Source organism: Sceloporus undulatus, chromosome 8, assembly GCF_019175285.1.
Source record: "Sceloporus undulatus isolate JIND9_A2432 ecotype Alabama chromosome 8, SceUnd_v1.1, whole genome shotgun sequence".
NCBI lineage: Eukaryota > Metazoa > Chordata > Lepidosauria > Squamata > Phrynosomatidae > Sceloporus > Sceloporus undulatus.
The window spans coordinates 22,298,167-22,318,557 of NC_056529.1; the positions used below are offsets into that span (position 1 = coordinate 22,298,167).

The 20,391-nt window shown below is 47.4% G+C and overlaps 1 protein-coding gene across 1 annotated transcript in view; it reads left to right on the forward strand.

Annotated features, from left to right (window-relative positions):
* The first annotated feature begins 979 nt into the window (after window positions 1-979).
* TANGO6 (transport and golgi organization 6 homolog) overlaps window positions 980-20,391 on the forward strand; it is a 31,066-nt gene continuing 11,654 nt past the window's right edge. Inside the window, exons 1-15 of the mRNA XM_042480642.1 lie at window positions 980-1,081; window positions 2,650-3,296; window positions 3,526-3,642; window positions 4,013-4,163; window positions 4,280-4,416; window positions 4,743-4,905; window positions 4,986-5,068; window positions 7,122-7,234; window positions 7,714-7,890; window positions 9,434-9,563; window positions 11,307-11,501; window positions 13,526-13,660; window positions 14,535-15,041; window positions 15,664-15,721; window positions 19,539-19,691. Of these exons, the coding sequence (XP_042336576.1) occupies window positions 997-1,081; window positions 2,650-3,296; window positions 3,526-3,642; window positions 4,013-4,163; window positions 4,280-4,416; window positions 4,743-4,905; window positions 4,986-5,068; window positions 7,122-7,234; window positions 7,714-7,890; window positions 9,434-9,563; window positions 11,307-11,501; window positions 13,526-13,660; window positions 14,535-15,041; window positions 15,664-15,721; window positions 19,539-19,691 (2,851 nt within the window). The 5' untranslated portion in view covers window positions 980-996. The remainder of the gene's footprint in view (window positions 1,082-2,649; window positions 3,297-3,525; window positions 3,643-4,012; window positions 4,164-4,279; window positions 4,417-4,742; window positions 4,906-4,985; window positions 5,069-7,121; window positions 7,235-7,713; window positions 7,891-9,433; window positions 9,564-11,306; window positions 11,502-13,525; window positions 13,661-14,534; window positions 15,042-15,663; window positions 15,722-19,538; window positions 19,692-20,391) is intronic.

A 20,391-nucleotide genomic window follows, 5' to 3' on the forward strand; every position in this document is an offset into this window, starting at 1 on the left:
ATGATGATGATGATGATGATGATGATGATGATGATGATGATGATGATGATAAAGATGGGGTTTGCCCCGCCAAAGCACTTTCCTCAAGGGGCCGAAGGGCGCCATTTGAGCCAAAAGGAGAGAACCAACCCGGTGTAAGGAGCGATCTAGATCAAACTCTGCCCTTTAAGGGATTTTGGACTCCAGCTCCCAGAATCCCAGGCTATTGGCCAACATGGCTGAGGCTTCTGGGAGCTGAAGTCCAAAATCTCTTAAAGGGCACCGTTTGGCAGCCATTGATCTGGAGGGATGGATCGATCCCTGCCTCCGCTCCTAGGGCTCACCTGAAAGGCCCATCCATTGTGCAGCAAAACCTATTAAAATACAAATAACTTTATACCTCAAAAGGTTTGGAATGAAATTCCCATGACCCTCCTCTGGGCGGCGGCGGCGGAATGATGGGAATTGTAGTCCTGGAGCGCCCTCGGGCGAGCGGTTCTCCCTCCGAGTGCGAGCGTCTCTCTCGGGCGCCCTCCTGTGGCCGCTTCTGCGCTTGCGCAAGAGGAGCAGAATGTTATTATTATTATTATATATTATTATTATATAGCTGTGCAATGTATTCAGTTTCCTATGATTTAAATGTCAAGCTCATTCTAACCAGAACATGTGTTTTTGATTATTTTTATTTGAAAGTGTAGAAATATATAAATTAAAATAAATAAAAATAAAACGGCTCTCTTTGGGAAATAAAACCTTTTTAATTTTGTTTATTTTGTTTTGGCTGTTAAGTCTCCAGGCTGAAGCCTCAGTGAAGGACAACTGAGCTCAGCCCATGTCTTTTGCAGCAAGGCTAAACTAGTGGGAGATTGCCAACTCCAGGACACTTGACCTTCCCATAATGGCGCCCAACATAACAGATCCCTCTAGCGGCCGCACTCACTGCGCATGCTCCGCCCTGCCCAATATGGCGGAACGCTGCGTCTGTGACGCCTCCAAGATGACGGCGACCTTCCCAAGATGGCGGCCTCGATGGCCGCGAGTGAGGAGACGCTGAGGAGGGCGGTTGAAGGCTTGGAGCTCCTGCTGGGGAGAAGCGCGGCCGGTGAGAGGGAAAAGGCCGCTCCGGGGGCTAGTTTTGTGCGTGTTCGGTCGCCTTCATGCTTGTTTATGTTATATTCCGCAGCTTCGGCAGTTACGTTTTTGTATCACGTCTCCCAGAATCCCCCACTCCCTTTATGACTCCCAGAATCCCCCACTCCTTTCCTGACTGCCAGAATTCCCCACTACCTTCACGACTCCCAGAATCCCCCATTCCTAACACTACTCCCAGAACCCCCCACTCATTTTGTGACTTAGAATCCCTCACTCCTTTTATGTCTCCCAGAATCCCCCACTGCCTTCATGACTCCCAGAATCCCCCACTCCATTTGCAGAATGCCTCACTTCTTTCATGGTTCCCAGAATTGAAAAAATTGATTTGAAAAGACCAAAAAACAAAGGGTACCATAAATAAGGTGCATCTATGTTTGTTTAAAAGGGTAAGAAACAATGCATATAACAAAAGTATACAAATCCAATATACAGTATATATCAAAGGATACAAAACAAACCATGATGATGATGATGATGATGGCAAGCACAATAACAAATAGCAAAGAACGCAAACTCTATTGAAGGCAGTGCCTGCCTTCAGGGGTTTATACTATTCCAGCCAACTGGAGAGTAGCTAACAACAACAAAAGGTGTGTAAAGAAAGATGGATGCAACAATCCCAGGTATGAGAAATAACACCATCGTCCTCATTGTTATTGTCCCCTAAATGTACAAAGGCAACATAATGTTGCTACCTGGGTTATAAAATGCAATCTGTTCATATGGAAACAAATATGGGAATTGTTTTCCTAAGTAGCCTTTGTTGTTTGAGGGCTGTCTCCTCTGCATCCAAAACAAAAGCCAAGGGTCAACAAAAGGCAGAGACTACGCAACAAAGACAATGGTTTATGCAGAATTTCTTTATTTATCATAGTTCTAAGAAGACACAGAACACACACAAAAAATACAGAAAGGAAGTGTATAAGGTAAAGAAGATGCAAATGTCAACCGCTAATATTTTCACAATGGAAACTGCTTTGTGTTAAACTCTAAATAAAATATTTTTTAAAAAATTACATATCCCATGAGGCTTCATCCTCCCTCAAACATCGATGTTCATTTTTTAATGATTTTTCATTATTTACAAACTTGATCAATGAATCCATAAATATCTTTGTACAAATTTACAATATGAAATATAAAAACACCCAGAAAAGGGGGGGAAGCATCTTGAATTCTATTATTTGTCATATCAATCGTCATCATCCATACTTCTCTCAGTTGACTGACTGTAAATACGCTTTGTTTCATTTTAGTATTCCATATAGTCTTGTGATTCCCTATAACCATTTAATCAATATTCTCAGTGTTATATAATCAGTAGATGCCTATTACTGCTTTAACTCTAATCTTTTCTGCTTGCTTTCTATTTTGTACATTACTAGTCTGACTTTTTATTGGACATTCCTGCTCCTTTTCTATGTTGCCGTCTTTTCTTACTGCAGTTTGTTACTGAAACATCTATGTTCATTTATATTCTCATTCTCTCTCTCTCTCTCTTTTCTTTCTTGGGATAAGGTCAAGGCGATTTCCAGGAAACAAAACCAGCATCTCTGCTGGAATCCTTACGCTCCAGCGTGGCCCATTTGGAGGCAAAGTTGGCTCAGGACCCCCAATGGGGAGAGCTGCAGAGGCTGAGGACGCAGACTTCCCATCAGGTGCCATGGCTGCCTTCCTGTTCCGAAGTCACTTGGAGTTTCACTCGCCACGTCTTGCTCTTGCTTCTGTGCCTCAAGAGGTGCATGGTTCTCTTGGCAGCTGCGTACAACCCAACTCCGTCCAACTCCAAAGCCCCAGAGGCCGCACCGCCTCTGAGCCCAGACACCCTCAGCATCGCTCAGGAGAAAACTGTGCAGGCGGCCTTGCAATGTGTTGTCACCTTCGGCCTTTGCCCCTACCTCTTGCCCGGCATTGGGCTACCCCTCAGACACCGGACGGAGTTCAGTGCCCTGGTTGAAGAGGCTGTCTCGCCCGGCTGCCTCCCCAGTGCCATGGGCAAGCTCTATGCCACCTGCACTGGCCTGGTGGAGGTGGCTCAGCACCCTTCGCTGGGCAGCCTCGTCCTCACGCGGCACCTTGGGGATCTCCTGGCGGGGTTGTGTCAGCTCGGATTCTGCCCGGCACGGAGGAAGGGGGAAGAAGCCAAGCCAGAGAGGGAACTCATGGTGAGTTCTCATCCAGGGTCCACATAAATGAGAGCCAGCGTGGTGTAATGGTCTGAGCATTGCACTATGACTCTGGAGCGAGCTATCCACTGAATAAGTGTTTTCAGAGAGAGAGAGAGCTGTTTTTATTTATGATTAAAGAGGACCTATGGAAGGAGAGTTGCTGTCTGCTCAGCAGAGGGAGCTGCAACCTTATAATGTCCAATTCCTTTTTAACTGAATTTTTAAGGGCCTGACTGAAGAAGAACGAAACAGCTGTAGGGAAGCCCTCAGGGGGCTTCTGGACAGAGTCTACCAGCCGCTGGTAGTCCGAGAGCTGCTGATTCTTCAAGGCGGATCCAGACAGGTATGACAGATAGTCTGTGTATTGTGAGGAATTGAGGTTCATCATATTTTTGGCTGAGGCTCAAGCTTCCCATGGAAATTTCGTCGGTTGCATTGTTAAAGCAACCTATGAGAGAAGGTGGGGTGAAAGGGATGGAATTTGGAACACAGGGTCATGGGACTTAGAATAACTGAAGTGACATGAAGTCTTGGGAATGTTAACTTTTTTGGACTACAGCTCCCAGAATCCCCCAACCAGCTCAAGGCCAGTTGCCTTGCTTGCAGAAAGGCCACCTTGGTTCATCTCAAAGTCTCAAAGAAGAGGTTGTGGCCTCCAGCTGTGGCTTGGTGGTGAGCTTCATCCATAGTGCCATCTTTTCTCCTTCCTCCAGGGCTCCCATTCTCGTGAGCATGACAGGGAGTGTCCCCTGGCTCCTGCCCCAGCTTGGCTTCGCCGCCTCAGCGGGCAGCTTCTCTCTGAAAGGCTGCTGAGACCTGGAGGAGTTCAAGCTGTGGTCCGTGGCGTCTTGGAAGGCGCTGGAGGTGAGTGAGATGCAGACTAAAGTAGGGCCCTTTGCAATCATACTGAAGCACCTTCTTATTCAGTGTCCCATTTGGGCTGGCATGCTAAAGTTTAACATGGAGTGTCTCTTTTCAAGCTGGGGCCATGGGTGGCAGCAATGCTGAAGCAGCAGCAGCAGACTGGCGGAAGTGTGACGCAGTGGCAAAGATCCTCTCCTCCTGTCCTCAGCAGTCTCTATCCCTGGAGGATTATTGCCAACAAGTTTGCCCCCAGGTATGCCCTTTGCTTTTTTTGGGATTAGATGGTAATGCTTGGTTCCTAAGCAGAGGTGCGGGTGGAAGATTTGCGGGTGTTCTAATTTTACGTGGAAACTACCACATATCACATGCATGCACACACACACACAGAGTGACATATATTCATAATTGTCTGGGACATTGGTACTGTAGTCTGTTCTTTAGTGAAATGGAAAGTTCAGCCAGTTATACTGAATCAGACCTATATAAATCAAATAAGTGAAAGCGGTAACTGCCACCACCAGTGTCAACGTAGCCCTAGATGGCAGAAGGAGGAACATGTGTGCCCCATTTCTCTTCCAGATTCTGCAGCTGTTCTTCATTCAAGATAAGCTGACAGCACGCCAGTTCCAGCGCGTGGCCACCATGGCTGTCCTCACCATGACCAGGGAACACTCACGGCATGCGGAGAAGCATCTGCTGCGTCCCTTGCTGGAGCCTCTCCTGCGCTGCTTGGATGTGGAAGGTAATGGCGCCTTCAGAAGGAGACACATCCCTGGTTGTGATTGCTGAGTTACGACCATCCCTTTCTCTTGTTTTGTTCAGAAATTCCACTGGAAGACCTGTCGGCAGGGACAGTATTGGTGAAGGAAGAGGAGCTCAGCTCATGCGTGGAAAATGTATTTAAGGTACGGCATCTAACCACCATGTAGTGTGGTACTGCATCTAATGTCCATGCAGTATTAATAACAATAGCAATAGCACGTACATATCTATTCTGCTTATCAGTGAACTCAGTACTCTCTAAGCAGTTTATAATCTGTAAGCTAATTGCCCCCAACAAGCTGGGTACTCATTTTGCTGGCCTATGAAAGGATGGAAGGCTAAGGCAACACTGGAGCCCTGGGATCAAACTCACAACTTTGTGGCTGCAGTACTGGCATTTAACCGCTGCGCCACCAGGGCTCCCTGGTGAATGCATTGGTGAGAATGACTCTGGGAGTGACTGGCCCCAGAATATCTCTTTTGCTGAGGCAAAGCTGAAAGGGTAGAACTGGGGGCACAGGTGACAGCAGACCCTTTGGTCGGTAGCAGAAATGCCTCCATGACCCTGCTCTCCTACTGCAAAGGTGGACTAGCTGCTGGTTATCTTCCTCAGAAGTCAAAACATCCCTCAATGTTCTTGGCATATGCCTTTTAGCTGGATGAGGCTGATAATCCAAGTGGATTGCCTCTCACAGCATTGATGGTCAGGGTGTCTGTCCATGGAATGTAGGTAGATGTTTGCATCAAGGGGGCTGGAGGGCTTTGTGCTCCAGATCTAGTGAAGGAAGACACTGCAGCCAATGACTTTGGAAATGTCCAGCATTGGATGGGTTTGATGTGGTGGTGTTGGTCTTGGGGGGGAAAGCCAACATTAGATCCATGTATGTGGAGAAGCCTTTGTCCAGACTGCTCTGGTTGTGACTTGTTGGCCACTGTTGTCTTGGCATGAATCATAGAATCGTAGAGTTGGAAGAGACCACAAGGGCCATCCAGTCCAACCCCATGCCATGCAGGAAATCTCAATCAAAGCATCCCTGACAGATGGCCATCCAGCCTCTGCTTAAAGACTTCCAAGGAAGGAGACTCCACTGCAATCTCCGAAAAAGGAGTGTGCTCCACTATCGAACAGCCCTTACTGTCAGGAAGTTCCTCCTAATGTTGAGGTGGAATCTCTTTTCCTGCAGCTTGCAACCATTGCTCCGGGTCCTGTTCTCTGGAGCAAGAGAAAACAATGACTTCCCTTCTTTACTGGCTAACTCTGGACTCAGTCGTATACAGGCTGGCTTTTCAAATGCAGGTGTCTCATTTCCACCCCACATTTTATCTTGTGTGGGCATTACAGGAAGGCATTGATTTTGTAGTCGGTGAAAGTTCCCTCTATGATGTTTCTGTATCACAGTATCCCTGTGTGTACTCAGCATTGCCCTTCACGTTCTGTTCCACTGGGAGTAATTCCCCATCTCATACAGCATAGTGAGCCTTGTGCTTTGGTAGCATCACCCATTAAATGGTCATCATCCATTTTTTCAAAATCACTGCCAAGAAATACAATTACCAAGCCCCAATTGAGAAGCTGCAATTGCTGTGTGGGCCAGCCAGCAGAGGGTAGGGATTGGATTGAGTGGTTTGCTAAGCAAGCAGAAAGAGCTGAAATGAAGTGTGGCTGTCCTGCCTTGTAGCACTGCACACCCTCCGATCTTGACGTGGGAAATGGGGAGCTACATTCAGAGGAAGAAAACTGGAGCCCAGGTTGCCTTATTGCTATCTGATGGGGCCAAGGAGAGAGTGTCTTTCATTGGTATTGTCTACCACATTCAGCCACATTCCTGTAATGTTTTAGCTGTTTTGTTTTAACATATGTCATAAGCAGCTTTGGGTCCTCTATTGAGGAAAGGGTGGAATATAGATCAAATAAATAAATAACAGATAGAAATAAGTGCATTTAAAAATTATTATTCAGGAAGGCCCAGTCCTTTTCTGTGTCTCTATGACAGAGTTTGGGATATTTGCTTTTTTGGACTACAGCTCCCAGAATCCTCCACCCAGTACAGTCAGTTGCAGTCGAAAAGGGGTAACCTTTGCCCCTTGGTGGTAACCCACAGACCAGGTTTCTATCTTTCTTCCTCCCTTCCTTCCTTCCTTCCTCCCTTCCTTCCTTCCTCCATGTATGGACCTGTGTTTCCTCTCTCATTGCAGGTGTGTGTGGTTGGCAATGAGCCCTCAGCCGTGCTGCTGAGCTCCCTGCAGGGAGTCCTGGGAGTCATCTTCTCCATTTGGTGTTTTACAAAGCAGAATGTGTCCTTCTTACGGTAAGAAGTATGGTCCAAAGAAGCCCACAGGGTAACCTTGAACTAAAGTAATCACTCTTATAGCCTGACCGACCTTTGTTAGGATAAAAGCTGTGAAAACGGCATGTATGCTCCCTTCAACTCATAGGAGGGAAGCAAATTCTAAAGGTCACTAATTTTTAAAAATGCAGCTAGTGATAATTATTGGACTAACTATCTTTCAGGTTCTTTTCACCGCTGGTGTGAGTGGAGGAAGCTTCTGTAATCTATATCCATGATAGCATGTCTGTGGCCATCTATAATTGTTATTAATAATATTGTTGATTTACTTACAGTCCATCTTTGTCCCAAAAGTGGGATACAAGGCACCCAACAAGACCTAAAACAAATGTAGGCAATTTCTCTTGAGCCCGTTCTCATTCCAACTGGTGTGTTCCTCTCCTCCACTGTACTACCTGTAGGAGCTCTCCATACTCATAGCAGGGCCTCTTCCCTTGCAGCACCCCATGCCAAGAGATCCTGCTGTGGTTCTTGGAGAAAAGCGAGAGGCAGACAGCGCTCTCCATTCTAGAAGGATTCGCAGGGATGGGAGAAGCTGTCCATTTGCCCTCTGTATTCTGCCAGTTCCAAGCAGCCAGTGAAGGTGGTGTCATGGTCGCAGTCAGAGAGACTCTCAGGTGAGAAACAGCCTTCAGCTTCCCATCAAAATAGCTTGCCTTGAGGAGAGACCACCCCCTCTGCCTCAGCTGTAAGTATCCAACTTCTCTGCCCAAGGTCTAATCAGAAGGGAGACACCGAATATTCAGAAGTCACTGAGGCCCACCTGCACATGATTTATTTCATTCTGCTGGTTTTGAAACCTCCAGCTTATTGCCTCTTCCTCACTTGCTTCTTAGACCCAGTGGTTTAAAACAAAAAAAGTCTTTGCATTTCTGGCACTCACACAGGTTAGCATCACTTTTGTGGGTCACAGCAGAATGAGTGTCCAGCTTCTCTTGACACTACAGAGTCTACATTTGGGCCTAAGCTACACACACTACATTTGATCTTTACCAAAAAGCCAAGAAGCGAGTCTATCTGCTTGCCTGTCTTATTTGTATGTGCCCTTGATTGGTGGATGCAGAAATGGTTGCCCATGAGTGGGGTGACTGCCAGCTCTTTGGGGGAAAAGGAAGATGCTTTTGAGTCTTCTTCCATCGAAGCAGTCGCTCTCCCCTCCCACTGGCAACGAACAATGTTTCAGTGAATGGGAGCTGGTGTCATCTATTGTGAAATGTTGAATCTGTGTGTGAACTCACAAACTCTGGGAAGTGATGGGATGGAAGGAAATAGGGCCATCAAGATGGAGTGATAAGAGCCAAGTGCTTTTGTAGGCTTCCTGGTGGTTCTTTGCCTTTCCAAGCTCTCTCAGCTAGAGGCTCAGGTAACTGAAACCAGAAACCACAATACTGTCAGCCGCACGGAAGGCAAGGTGAGCCAGAGGCTTTTGGCTCCAGGAAGTCAGCCAACAAAGAGAAGAGAAGGCTCAGGTTCCCAGACCAGGAACCCTGGCACTGTAGTCTGAATACCATGCATGGCAAACACTCCCATCATTTTCTTGGTGCTGCTGGAATTCTAATTATCAGCTGCAAGGATTCAGGGAAGCTCAGTTTCCAGTGCTCCAGATCTTGCTAGGTAGCTGTGACCCCATTGCCTTAGTCTGGCCTTAAGAAAGGGTGTGATAGCCTTAGGGTCACCATAAGTTGGAAGGCACACAACAACAATGAGGGATCAGCTGTCACACATTTCCTGAGCCCTGCTGTATTGAATCAGGGAGATGAGGTGTTCCATCCATTGTGTTTGGGAGAATTAAAATGGAAGCCTGGCAACTCCACATCTTGCACTATTAGATTGGTCTACACATGTCTGCATAGGACTGCCTGTTTTGTTAACTGGGAATTGATGGGAGGATGCAGCCATTTCTGCATTGTTTAATGGGTTGCTTGATTTTCCCTTCCTCCTCCTTCCTTCGCCACTCAGACATCGGCCTGTTTTTTAATAGCATCAGGAGCTACTTACTCTTGCTGTGTCAAAAGGTCACCTTTCGCTGAAGGAACTTGGTCCACCTGTTCACTTGGGGAAAGATGGAGGACAGACATTGGGGACTTCACAGACATAGCTAGGCCATGCCAGGAGAGGCACTGTTTCATTCTGTTAACCGTTTGCCCTCCTGTTTGGCAGCCATGATGAAGATGAGGCACTCTACCAGAAGGTCTCCTCAGAGCAATGGCAGCTGGAGCAGCTGGTGGACTTGCTATCTCACTTCCAGAGCAGTGGCCTAGCTGGGGACTTCTTCCTCCGGTGCTTAAAGGTAGGCTGTCTTTTGAAAAGGGCCAGGTGTTAGGAAGAGAGGTTGAAGCACTATCCTTCAAAGGATAGGTGTCCTTAGACTGGAAATTTCTGCTGAGAAGAATGCAAGAGTGCCCTCAGGCCAAAACCCTCGTGCCACTCGAAGGGTGCAGCATTTTCCCAGTCCTCAGATGGAAGCAGTATTTTACCAGGGGAAGGAGGAACCTGTGAAGATTTGGAGATTCTGCCATCCTTTCTTTTTTAAGGGTGCTTTTAGGCTTAGAGGCTCTGCTTTCTAAAAAAAACCCCAAGCTCCAGCAGAGCAGCTGAGGTGACGCAGGGTTAAGCCCTGTCCTCCTGAGGCTGTTGTGTCAACAGCAGGATGTTTGAAGTGTAATGGTGGGTTTTACAGCTGCAAGTAATCCATCCATCGCCAGAGGAAAGGGGCTTTCCTGTTCTCATGTTTGTTTGTGTGTCTGTCTGTATGTTTCCACCCAGTCTGATTTTTCCCCAGATTCTATCTGCATGTTCTCAACGTCTATTATTTAACTGCACTTACACTGTGATTTATAGGATGCCGTATCCTGAAGGTGTGGGGCTGTTTTGTTTTTTAAAAAACAGAAATCAGAAAATTAACATAATTTCCCTTCAGCATCTGCTAGTAAAATCCGGTTCAGAGTCTTGAATTCTTCTCCAAGCCTTAAGTGCCAGAATTCCCAGCAGTTTTCCTTCCCCTGCTAGTCCTCTTCCCCAGTTCTGCCTCCACTCCTTTCTGCTGAGATGTGCCTGAGACCAAGCCAAACAAGGGACCCTCTGGCCTTGAAGATGTTATTGAACTCCATCCTCCCATCATTCTCTTCCATTGGTTAGGCCGGCTGGGACTGATGGGATTCAGAGTCCAACAACTGGAAGGTTGTGGGCCCCCAGGCCTGGTCTATGGGATGGAGCAGAGGCTTTGGACATTGTGGTGCCTTCTTCTGCAGATGGAGGGACCCCCCCCCCCCAGTGAATCCAGTGGTCCCCCAGTGCTGCTCCTTTGACCTTCTCCTTCCTTTAAAGTGTGGGACGTGAATTACTGTTCCTGGAAGCCTCCAAGCTGTGGCTCATCCTTTAAATACATCACTCCTCCTGCTGCATTTAATATTTTAAAATACTGTTAAAATCAGAAGCAGATTTGCAGCCACTTAGGGTCCCCCCCCCCCCATTTTTCGTTTTTTTTTTGGGGCCTGTGCCCCCCCCCCCCCCCCAAAAAAAAAGCAGGAGAAAATTCACCTCTGTAATGCCCAAAGTTGCCCATCTCTGATCCCAGTCAGTGCTAATTCTGTATGTATACTGTATCTAAAACATGCACCCTGAAAACCGCATGGGTCGCCTTTTTGTGTATCGGGGACAAAGGAGGAAACATTTTTTTCTCAAGCAAGTTCAGCCCTTCTCTGTCCACCCGTCCTTCCATCCTTCCTTCCTTCCTTCCTCTGTCATTTTGCATCCTCTCCCTTGGCCAAGTGGCATGCTGACAAGACACTGGTATGTTTTTTCTGTCTTTCTCTCCCCATTTCCTGTCCCTTCCTTCCTCCATCTTGTGTACATTCTTCCTATTAAATAAAAGGGGGGGGGATATTTTTTTAGAACTATCTTTCCTTTTGCAACAGGTAAGGTAGTCTTTGGTCCTCTCTGTAAAGAGACTAGGCGGGGGAGATGGTGCCAATTTGGACATGTGATTCAGGGCCTCTCTTTCTTCCTCTTTTCTTTCCTCTGCCTGTGACAGGAGCTGACCCATGTGGCTGGGCAAGAGGCTTCTGAAATTACGTCTGTCTCTGCCGGCTCCCACCAGAGCCCCCTGGACCTAGAGCAGTGCTGTGGCCCCCGCCTCAAGCAGCAGGAGAGGCAGCTGCGAGTGCTGCAGTTGGTGGCCATGTTGTGTGAGAGCATCTCGGACACACTGTTCACGGACACTGCACAGGTGGGTCAAGACAAGAAGGGCTCTGCCCCAGGCTGGGCTGGTTGCTCTTCCAGTTTTAAGAATCATAGAATCGTAGAGTTGGAAGAGACCACAAGGGCCATCCAGTCCAACCCCCTGCCATGCAGGAAATCCAAATCAAAGCATCCCTGACAGATGGCCATCCAGCCTCTGTTTAAAGACCTCCAAGGAGAGAGATTCCACTACACTCTGAGGGAGTGTGTTCCACTGTCAAACAGCCCTTACTCTCAGGACGTTCTTCCTAATGTTAAGGTGGGATCTCTTTTCCTGCAGCTTGCATCCATTGCTCTGGGTCTATGGTTATCTTGGCAACTTTGTCTTCCTTTGAGGCTGAGAGAGTGTGACTTGCCCTAGGTTACTTAGTGGGTTTCTATGGCCATAACCAAGATATCTTAGTGGCTCCACAGTCTCACAATGATCTTTGGAACAATCTTCTGTCATAGACTTAATGGTTATAGAGAGTTTTAGGCAACTACTATAGTTACGTTGTAAAATGTTCCTTCCATGTCCTGTTGTTTGAAAGTTTGGTCAGTACAGTTGTTTTCTTGGTCTTGTTTTTGACTTTATATTTTATCTTTAAGTGATGTATTTTCCTATAATAAAAACCATTAAAAGAAAAATTACTCCCTGGGTGGCCACAATGGGAGCCTCCCCGTTTTTTCCTCCCCTGCCAATAAATGCTGTGCCAGTTTTGCTGAGTGGACACAGAGAAGTGGGTGAGAAGGCTGGAAGCTGGAGAGAGAGAGAGAGTGGTTGCCAGTTAGAGGGCCCCCCAAACCTGACAAGTGAGAGAGAGAGAGAGAGAGAGAAGACAAGAAAAGAAAATTGAGGGGCGGGAGAGAGACTGTTTTGGTGCAAAGCTTTCTTCGGAGAGCAGCAAAGCACAAAAGTATCTGATTGTCTCCTGCTGCAGAAGCAGACTTGCTGAGTGCACAAAACCCCTTAATCTCACCGACCGACCGAGGCCTCTTTGTCTCTGACTCAGATAATTAGGGAGCTCTCTGAAGGATGAAGCTTGTCAAGAAAAGTAATCATTGTCCAGGTTACAAACCTGAAGGGGGCTGTTTTTTTCCCCAGGGGGCAGGCTCCTCGTGGATTTAGTTAGTGCTCCCTGTCACCCCTTCACCACCCTGTGAAGGATCCCCTCAGATATACCCTGGCTTCACATCGACACCTCTAAGTTTGCAGTTTCATCGAAGCCCAGTTTAAATGGCTTCTTTCATGGGTTCTTTCAAGATCATGGGCCAAAAGACAAAGAGACAGGGGAAAGCCAGGTGAACACACAAGAGCCCTTCTAATCTGTTTCTTGCGGACCTGGAAAGAGTTACCATTTTGGACTGTAACAACCAGAATCCCGAGGCACCCAACAAAACACTGTTGGGAACAAGAGATTAGTCTGGCTGGGCCCACTTTGGTGTGACCCAGCTGTCCTTAACTTACATCCTTTTGGACTGCACTTTTCTTGGTACTGGAATGGTCAGACACGTTTTGGGTAGGGAGGGAAGTTCTTTTGATGTACCTCAGACCCATTATCTGGCATTCCAGGGTGTCGCTGCATGTGGTCCCTTGCCTCTATTTGCTGTGAATTATGGCCTGTTGCCCATTATCCTGGGATATTAAGCCCCCTACTCTAGCTAGGTCACCATAGCTGAACCCAGGGTTGGCATTGGATGAAGGAGGCTTGCCAGTCCTTGTCCAAGACTGGAGCTTCTGACTTGCCCTCTGCTGGGTAGATTCAGTAATCTCTCAGCGAAGCCCAGTGACCCACAAGACAGTTCAGATTTGTCAGCCAAGGGCAGTGTGGGCTACAGCTGGAACAGTTTGGGTAGCAAGCTCAGGAGAGCCATCCCCAATTTTGATTGTATGAGCAAGCCCCTGCTTATACTCTGTAGACGTGAGTTTGTTCAGATAAATGTACTATATGCCTTCAAGAACTTGGCAGTCATTCAGTAGAATGACATGATACCTTCCTTTGTGTGTGTCTCTCTCTCTTTGTCCATCTGCAGGTTGTGGAATTTGTGGCAACCACTCTGCAACGGGCCTGTGCAAGTCTCGCCTGCAGCTCAGGGGGCACCGTTGAAGCTCAGACGCTGAGCATGGCCATGGGACTGGTGGCTGCCATGCTGGGAGGGGCTGTGCAGGTGAACTGGGGTCAGAAACAGTGGGGCATATGCCCTAGGGTTGCTTTGCTGCAAACTCCCTTCAAGTCACCTGTTGACTTATAATGATTCGTGTGAATTTCCTAGAGTTTTCTTAGAGGTGGTTTTGCCAATTCCTTCCTCTGAAATCTAGCCTATAGCAACTGGTATTCGTTGGCAATCTCCCATCCAAGCCTGGATGACCCTGCTTAGCTTCCAAAAACAGATGGGTTGTGGTGTCTTTAGGATATCATTTTCCTTAAAATACGTATTCCCTCCAAATTTACAAATTTGTATAGAAAAATTTTATCAGAGCTTTGGACTGATGGTGCTGAAGATTTGATTTCAAGGGCTCTGAAGAAACACACTCCTTTCACTTGGCATCTGGCACTTAGCAGACAGGCACAGTAACAAGGCCAAATTAAAAATCTAATTAAAAAGGATTGGTGAGGTGGCTGAGCATGCTTGGATGGGACAGGACCAGTGGATATACAGGACAGATGGATATAGAGTGTGTGTGCGTGTGTGTGTGCGTGCGTTCGCACATACACACAAACATACATACAGTCTTCTCCAATCCATCCCATCCTAAGATGTACCCCAAAGGCCCCACATCTTTCCTCCCTGCCAAGCTGTTTAGGAAAAGCTCCAGCACACCTTTCCCATCCGCATTTGCACCTGTCAGCTTGGGGCCTGATTTTTATCTCCTCCACTGGGATTCTTTTTTATTTCTCCCCTGTACACACCCATAACAGTAACCACACCAGAAGCTTCCTTCTGCCGGCACTAAATCCCTAAAGCCCAGGGGGAGATTCTCAGGAGAAGCCCCGGTTACCCTCTCGCTTTTGTGATGGTGCTTGTTGGTTGTTCTCCTCAGCTGAAATCATCAGACTTTGCTGTTCTGAAACGCCTGTTGCCCTTGCTGGAGGAGGTCTCCCGCATTCACCCAGAGCCTGTCATCCAGGAGTTGGCGGCTGACCTGCGCATGACCATCTGCACCCATGGTGCCTTCTCCACAGAGACCATCACTTCTGCTGCTCAGACCACTCTAGGCAAAACCTGTGCAGAAGCAGCAGCCAAGACAAAAGTTAACACAGCCAGGGACACCTCAGAAAAGTCTGGAAGTGAAACCCCTGAGCCCAGGCTGCCACCAAAGACCACAGCTCTTGTCCCACTTTCCCCCACCCCAAAGAGTCATCTGGCTGCAAAGTCTGTTCCTGAAACAATGAACTCTGGTCCTTCAGCCACCCAGGACTTGCGAGAGCTCCTCTTGTCAGCTTATGACCCTGACATCCCAGCCCGAGCAGCTGCTCTACGCAGCCTTTCCCGCTTGATAGAGCAGAGGGACCCAGAGGCCCTGAAGACTCAAGAGACGCTGCTGAAGGTAGGTGGTCCAAGGTCTTTCTTCCCTTCCACTGGCCTGGCCTGGCTTTCTGGAGCCACCCACAAGTCTTGGGTGAGGTTGGAGTTGGCAAGCCTCACCTTCACTGCTTCCTTCATTATCCTGACTGGTTGGCCCCTTCAAGGTATTCCTGTGTGGAAGAACTACAGCCTGGGAAAATCCCTTTGCTTTTTGATTACAAGTCCCAGAATCCCACTTTCTGGGATTCAGGGAGTTGAGTTGTAGTCCCACAAACTAGCTCTTCCAAGTTCTGGCAAAGAACTTGCTTTGAAATCCTGGTTTAGTGGGAAATGTTTGCTGTTTTAGGTAAACTGGGCCTGGCAAATCCTGGCATTGCTAGCCCTGTGGAGCTCCTTGTCCATCTCACCCTTCCTAGGGGCTTAGGAGGATGAATGGAGCTGAAGTCAACAGAGATTAGCCTCTGTCTTTTTGCTTCCCAATGAAGTGTGAAAATAGATTAACCTTGGATACATTGAGTAGCTATGAAAAATGTGGAACATATTTAGCAATGTTGGGAAGGCACTGGGGCCAATGTGTGGGATCTCTGGGGGCAGATATCCCAGCTGACCAGAGGTGAGGTGTTTCTTGATCTTTTTGCTTCCAGGTTTTCATGGAAAACTTAGAACACGAAGACTCCTTTGTGTATCTTTCTGCAATCCAAGGTGAGCGGCTAAATTTATTTTTTTGTCACTGAGAACAAATCAAACTCCTTCTCTTTGCAGGTGAACTGTAAATAAATTAAGGCAGCATTTAGCCTGGCTGGGTCAGAGTAAAGGTCCATTTAATCCTGGAGCAGCAAGAATCTAGCTGGCCTCAAGTCCGGCACTTTTGGCTTATGACAGATGATAGAGCACTGTGTTGCCAAGTTACACATGCACTCTCTCACTCTCTCATTTGCTTTCCTATCCACTGGCAGCTTCTCCTTTAGGGAGGAACCACAGCTAATTCCTCAGACAAAGACATCTCTCGTTGGCTTCCTTTGGAAGAGTGGCACAGGGATCAGGTGTAAGCCAAGCAGATCATGCTGTGCAAATATTAAACTGGCAACAATGTTGGGCCGGAACTCTGGAAGGCCAGGGTTTGAATCCCCACTCAGGCTTAGCCTCAAAATGCCATGCCATTTCAGCCTACAAAGGTAAATGTATGCAAGAGCTGGTGTGATGTAGCAGCTGGAGTGCTGGACCAGGAGTTTATGTTGTCAGTAGAATTCAAAGTGGTCAAAAGTACTGTATGACCGTTAAGCCACCCATCCCCAACAATTACAGATAATGCCACTTATTTTGAAAGGTCCTCATCCCCTGAGCAGTCATTTGTTAAGGGACTGCTTTTGGGATTCTCCCAAAATTACTTTTGAGATTCTCCCTCATCTGTAGGTCTCTGTTAATTCACCCCATTGGACAGGCCCACTGTAGTTTGGTATATATCAGTATACCAAGGTTTATAATGACAGGTCTTCAACCTCTCTATGTTGAGAACTAGGTTCATGTTAGCAACTGTCACAGTTGCTGGGAGGCAAGTCAAACTCTTGAATTTAAATTGGAGCCTGGAACCCCAGTTGTTGGATTCAGAGTTGTCTCTTGGGGTGTTTGCCCTTTTCAGGGAAGGATAGAGATTGAATCAGTGAAGAAGCAGACTCCTTCAGCAGAATGTTGCAGAGAAATGTGCTGAATCTCTACCAAGGCCAGGCTGCACACCAGGAAAGGGCTGTATTTTGCTGCCTGCTTCTTCAGCTCTGTGGTCGAGTTGGCATGAGCATGGAAGCATGGGTTTAACTGTGCGTCTGTGGGTGAGGGACACTTCCTCCAGGCTCTGTCTAGTGATGTGCCAAATGCTGCTCCTGGCACAGAGAGCAAGGTTGCAACAGTTTGGATGCAACAGGAGCACTGAGTCTGAAGCTGAGAGTGTTGTGTCATCTGGGAGGGATGTCAGTACTATCTCAAAAAGGAGAAAGTGAAGGAAAGAACGTCCCATTTCCATCTCTTCCCTTTCCTCCAGATCTTCTAATTGCTGCCAATTCATCCTCTTTCCCCCTCCAAGTTCCATAAGAGGAAACTTCAGCTGTTTCTGGCTAAGTGAGAGACCAAAATGAAGCTCAGAGCTTCAGGGCTGCTTCTGCAGCTGACTCAGTGCTTGTCATTGAGAGAGACACCCAGTGCCCTCCTGCCTCTCCCATCAAAAATTCTCCCTGATCCTTGCAATTTCTTATTTCATCACTTTGTAAGCTGGAAATAAGTAACATTCAACCCTCTCCCCAGCTCAAAAAACCTCCGGCAGAATTGAAACATTGGCAGGTTTCAGCCATTTTGGGAGAAAGGTAGGCTATAAGTGCAGTAAATAAATATAAATAATGTGGCCCATTCCAAGCAGTGTTGCTTTTTTGCAATTGTGCAGCTGTGATCCTATCTATAGTGATTTCATTCAGATGTTTCATCACGCCATTTGGGATTGCTCCTGGAGCACCTCCTGGCACTAGAACCACCATTGTTTTCTTTCCCCAGAGGTGCTGAATCTCTCTCTATACCTCTCAATATTTCATCATCTTTCTCTTCTCTTTGTCTTTGATTCTGCTGTTCCCCAGGATTGCCACATCTATAATCCTAGCTTTTTTTATTCTTGGAATCTATGCAGAAGAAATACGATTTACCATCTGCAAAGAACTAGTGGGAATATAAGACTGAAAAAGTGTTGGAAAGAGTAACATTAAAAAAATCCTATGGGGCTTTTTAGATTAAAATGACAAACAGAACATAATATGCTGGAGATATAACTTGGGTTAAGAAAAATAAAATGAGGCAAAGCATGGTCTAGGTAGTGGTGATTGGACTGGCCCAGGATCCAAAATGGCAAGATGCCTGTATGCCAGCCCTTTAGGTGTTGTTGGACTAGAGTTCCCAACAGCTATCTAGCCAGCAAACTCCATAGCAGGGGATACTGGGTTTTGTAGTGCAGTGACATTGGGGAGGGAGAGCACAAGTTTCCCACCTCTTGTTATTAGAGTTTGGGGATCAATCTAGCAAGGTAGCAGAGGTGCTTAGGGAGAGGAAGACAGGGTTGCCCAAGGAACTCTCCATCAGCAGGTATATTAAGAGTTGCAAAACTGTGCCAAGATTGTTGAGGCCAGCAGCTGACATGTTGAAATGAACACACTAGTAATGCTTACTTTCCCAACAACGTGTTCCTTTTGACCACTGGAGCATCTCTTCTCCCCTTTCCCCCATCTACCCCCCTCCGATTTCTCTTCCTTTGCCTGGAGGCGGCAAAACTGCCTTGGAGCTGCAGTTCAAAAGAATTCTGAGAAGACAGGTGCATCCAGCCCTCGAGATCATAACCTGGGCCGTTGAATGAGACTCTTCCCAAGCGGAGCAGCCATTTAGCCGAGACTTTTGGACACGCTCTGGCAGGATCTGGGCTGTTCTGCAGCTTTGGGGTGGTGGAAGGGAGCTTTCTGGCTGAGCAGAGCCTAGTCTTCCCATTATCTGCGAACCACAAGAGCAGCTGAGCATAAGGCCGGAACCATTTAGACCGTAATTAGCCTAGGCTGTAAGTGATAGCCGTGGGGAAGGAAGGCTCTCTCGGTCAGGAGGAACAAGGCCTATGGGGCAAAGGAAACTGTGATGTGAAGGAGGTGGAGTGGGGTCCTCCACTCTTAGATATCTTTAGGGGGCTGGGGTTTGGCTCAGTGGGATTTTTCTGGGAGATATGGAGTAAGGGGTGGGTGGCAAAAGAGAACCTGGGGTTCAGGAGGGACTCCCTGGCTTGTGTTTTAGCAACAGCCTTGGAGCACTGGAAGGCTCACAGACTCTGATCAGAGGAGCTCCAGAACTTTGCCAATGGCTGCTGCCCAAGAGAACCATTTGGGCTACCATTAGGTATGAGGTCTATGTGACAGAAACAATCAGAGCTGCTCTCTGCCACTCTTGGTTTAGCCATGCAAACACTAAGCCCTCCAGCTTCCACAGAGCTCTCCTTTCTGCTTCAGGGACAATTCATTCCAACTTATTGGGCTTTCCCCCTTTTCTAGCTCCACTCTGACCATTCTGGCTGGGGAGAGAGCTGTGTGAAGTTCATAAAGAGGTCATGAACAGGACAAGGACCTATGTATTTCTGCACGGCAAAATGGAGTTGGACTGGGGTGGCCCTTGTGGTCTCTTCCAGCTCTATGTGTCTTATCATTCTATGATTCTGCGTGTCCTAAAATGTCCCCTGAAAACCCAGTGCCTACCCTTCTTGGGAGACCCTGCGCTGTCCTTCCTTGATCTCTTTGTGTACCTGGTGCCCTCTAGCTTCAAGTTTTTATGAATGAACTGTTGTTGCAGCCTTTCATCTTCAACTTTCTTTTCGGTCTTAGAAATGGGAAAGAGCTTGCAAGGCCCCCAGTTTCAGGCCCTCCCATCAGCGGCTTGGGCATTTGTCTGAACCACAGCAGCCTACCATAGACGTTACTCACCACCTGGTGCTGCTTTTCTTCTTGACCTCCAGGTGTGGCCTTGCTGTCAGACGCATTCCCAGACCAAGTCCTACCCTGCCTGCTATCCCAGTATGGCAGCACACAGCCCGGCGCTGCAAAAGTGGCCACAGCAGAGACCAGGATGAAAGTGGGAGAGGCCCTGATGCGTGCCACACGAATGCTGGGTGAGTTTTCTCTTCCCTCTCAACAGTCTGCGCTAGAGCTGGTCTATCACTTGGTTATATTTCTTGTATATGTGCATGCTTAAATGTAGACGCTTTGTTAGCCCAATAGACACTTATTGGGGAAACACTGATGATCTTACTCTGAACCTCCAGTGTTCTTGAATGTCCAGGGAGCAGACTGAGTGGTGATATGATGGCCATACTTAAATATTTGAAGAGATGTCATGTAGATAGATAAACTTTATTACGGTCAGAGACCAGAGAGATGTCATGTACAAGATGGAGTGAGCTTCTTTGCTGCTCATCTAGAGACTAGGAAACAAACCAGTGGATTCAAACTGAAAGAAAAATGATTCTACTTAAATATCAGAAAGAACATTAGGAAGGGTAAGAACTGTTAGACAATGTAATAGACCACCTCAGAGGGTTTTGGAGGTTTTTAAACAGAGGCTGGGCATCTTTCAGAAGTGCTTTACTTGTGTCTTCCCTCATGGCAGAGGGTTCAACTAGGTGGCCCTTGGGGTCCCTTCCAACTCTGTGATTATAACTGGCTGCTTCAACTCCCGGCCCCATATATGCTGCCAATAGATCCTTGGTTTCCCAGCTTCTGCTGTCCCACAGATTTGTCACTCTGGGCCAGTGTGGGCAACCACTCCAGATGGGCAGAGCTAGAGCAGAAAAGGGCAACCCAAATGGTGAC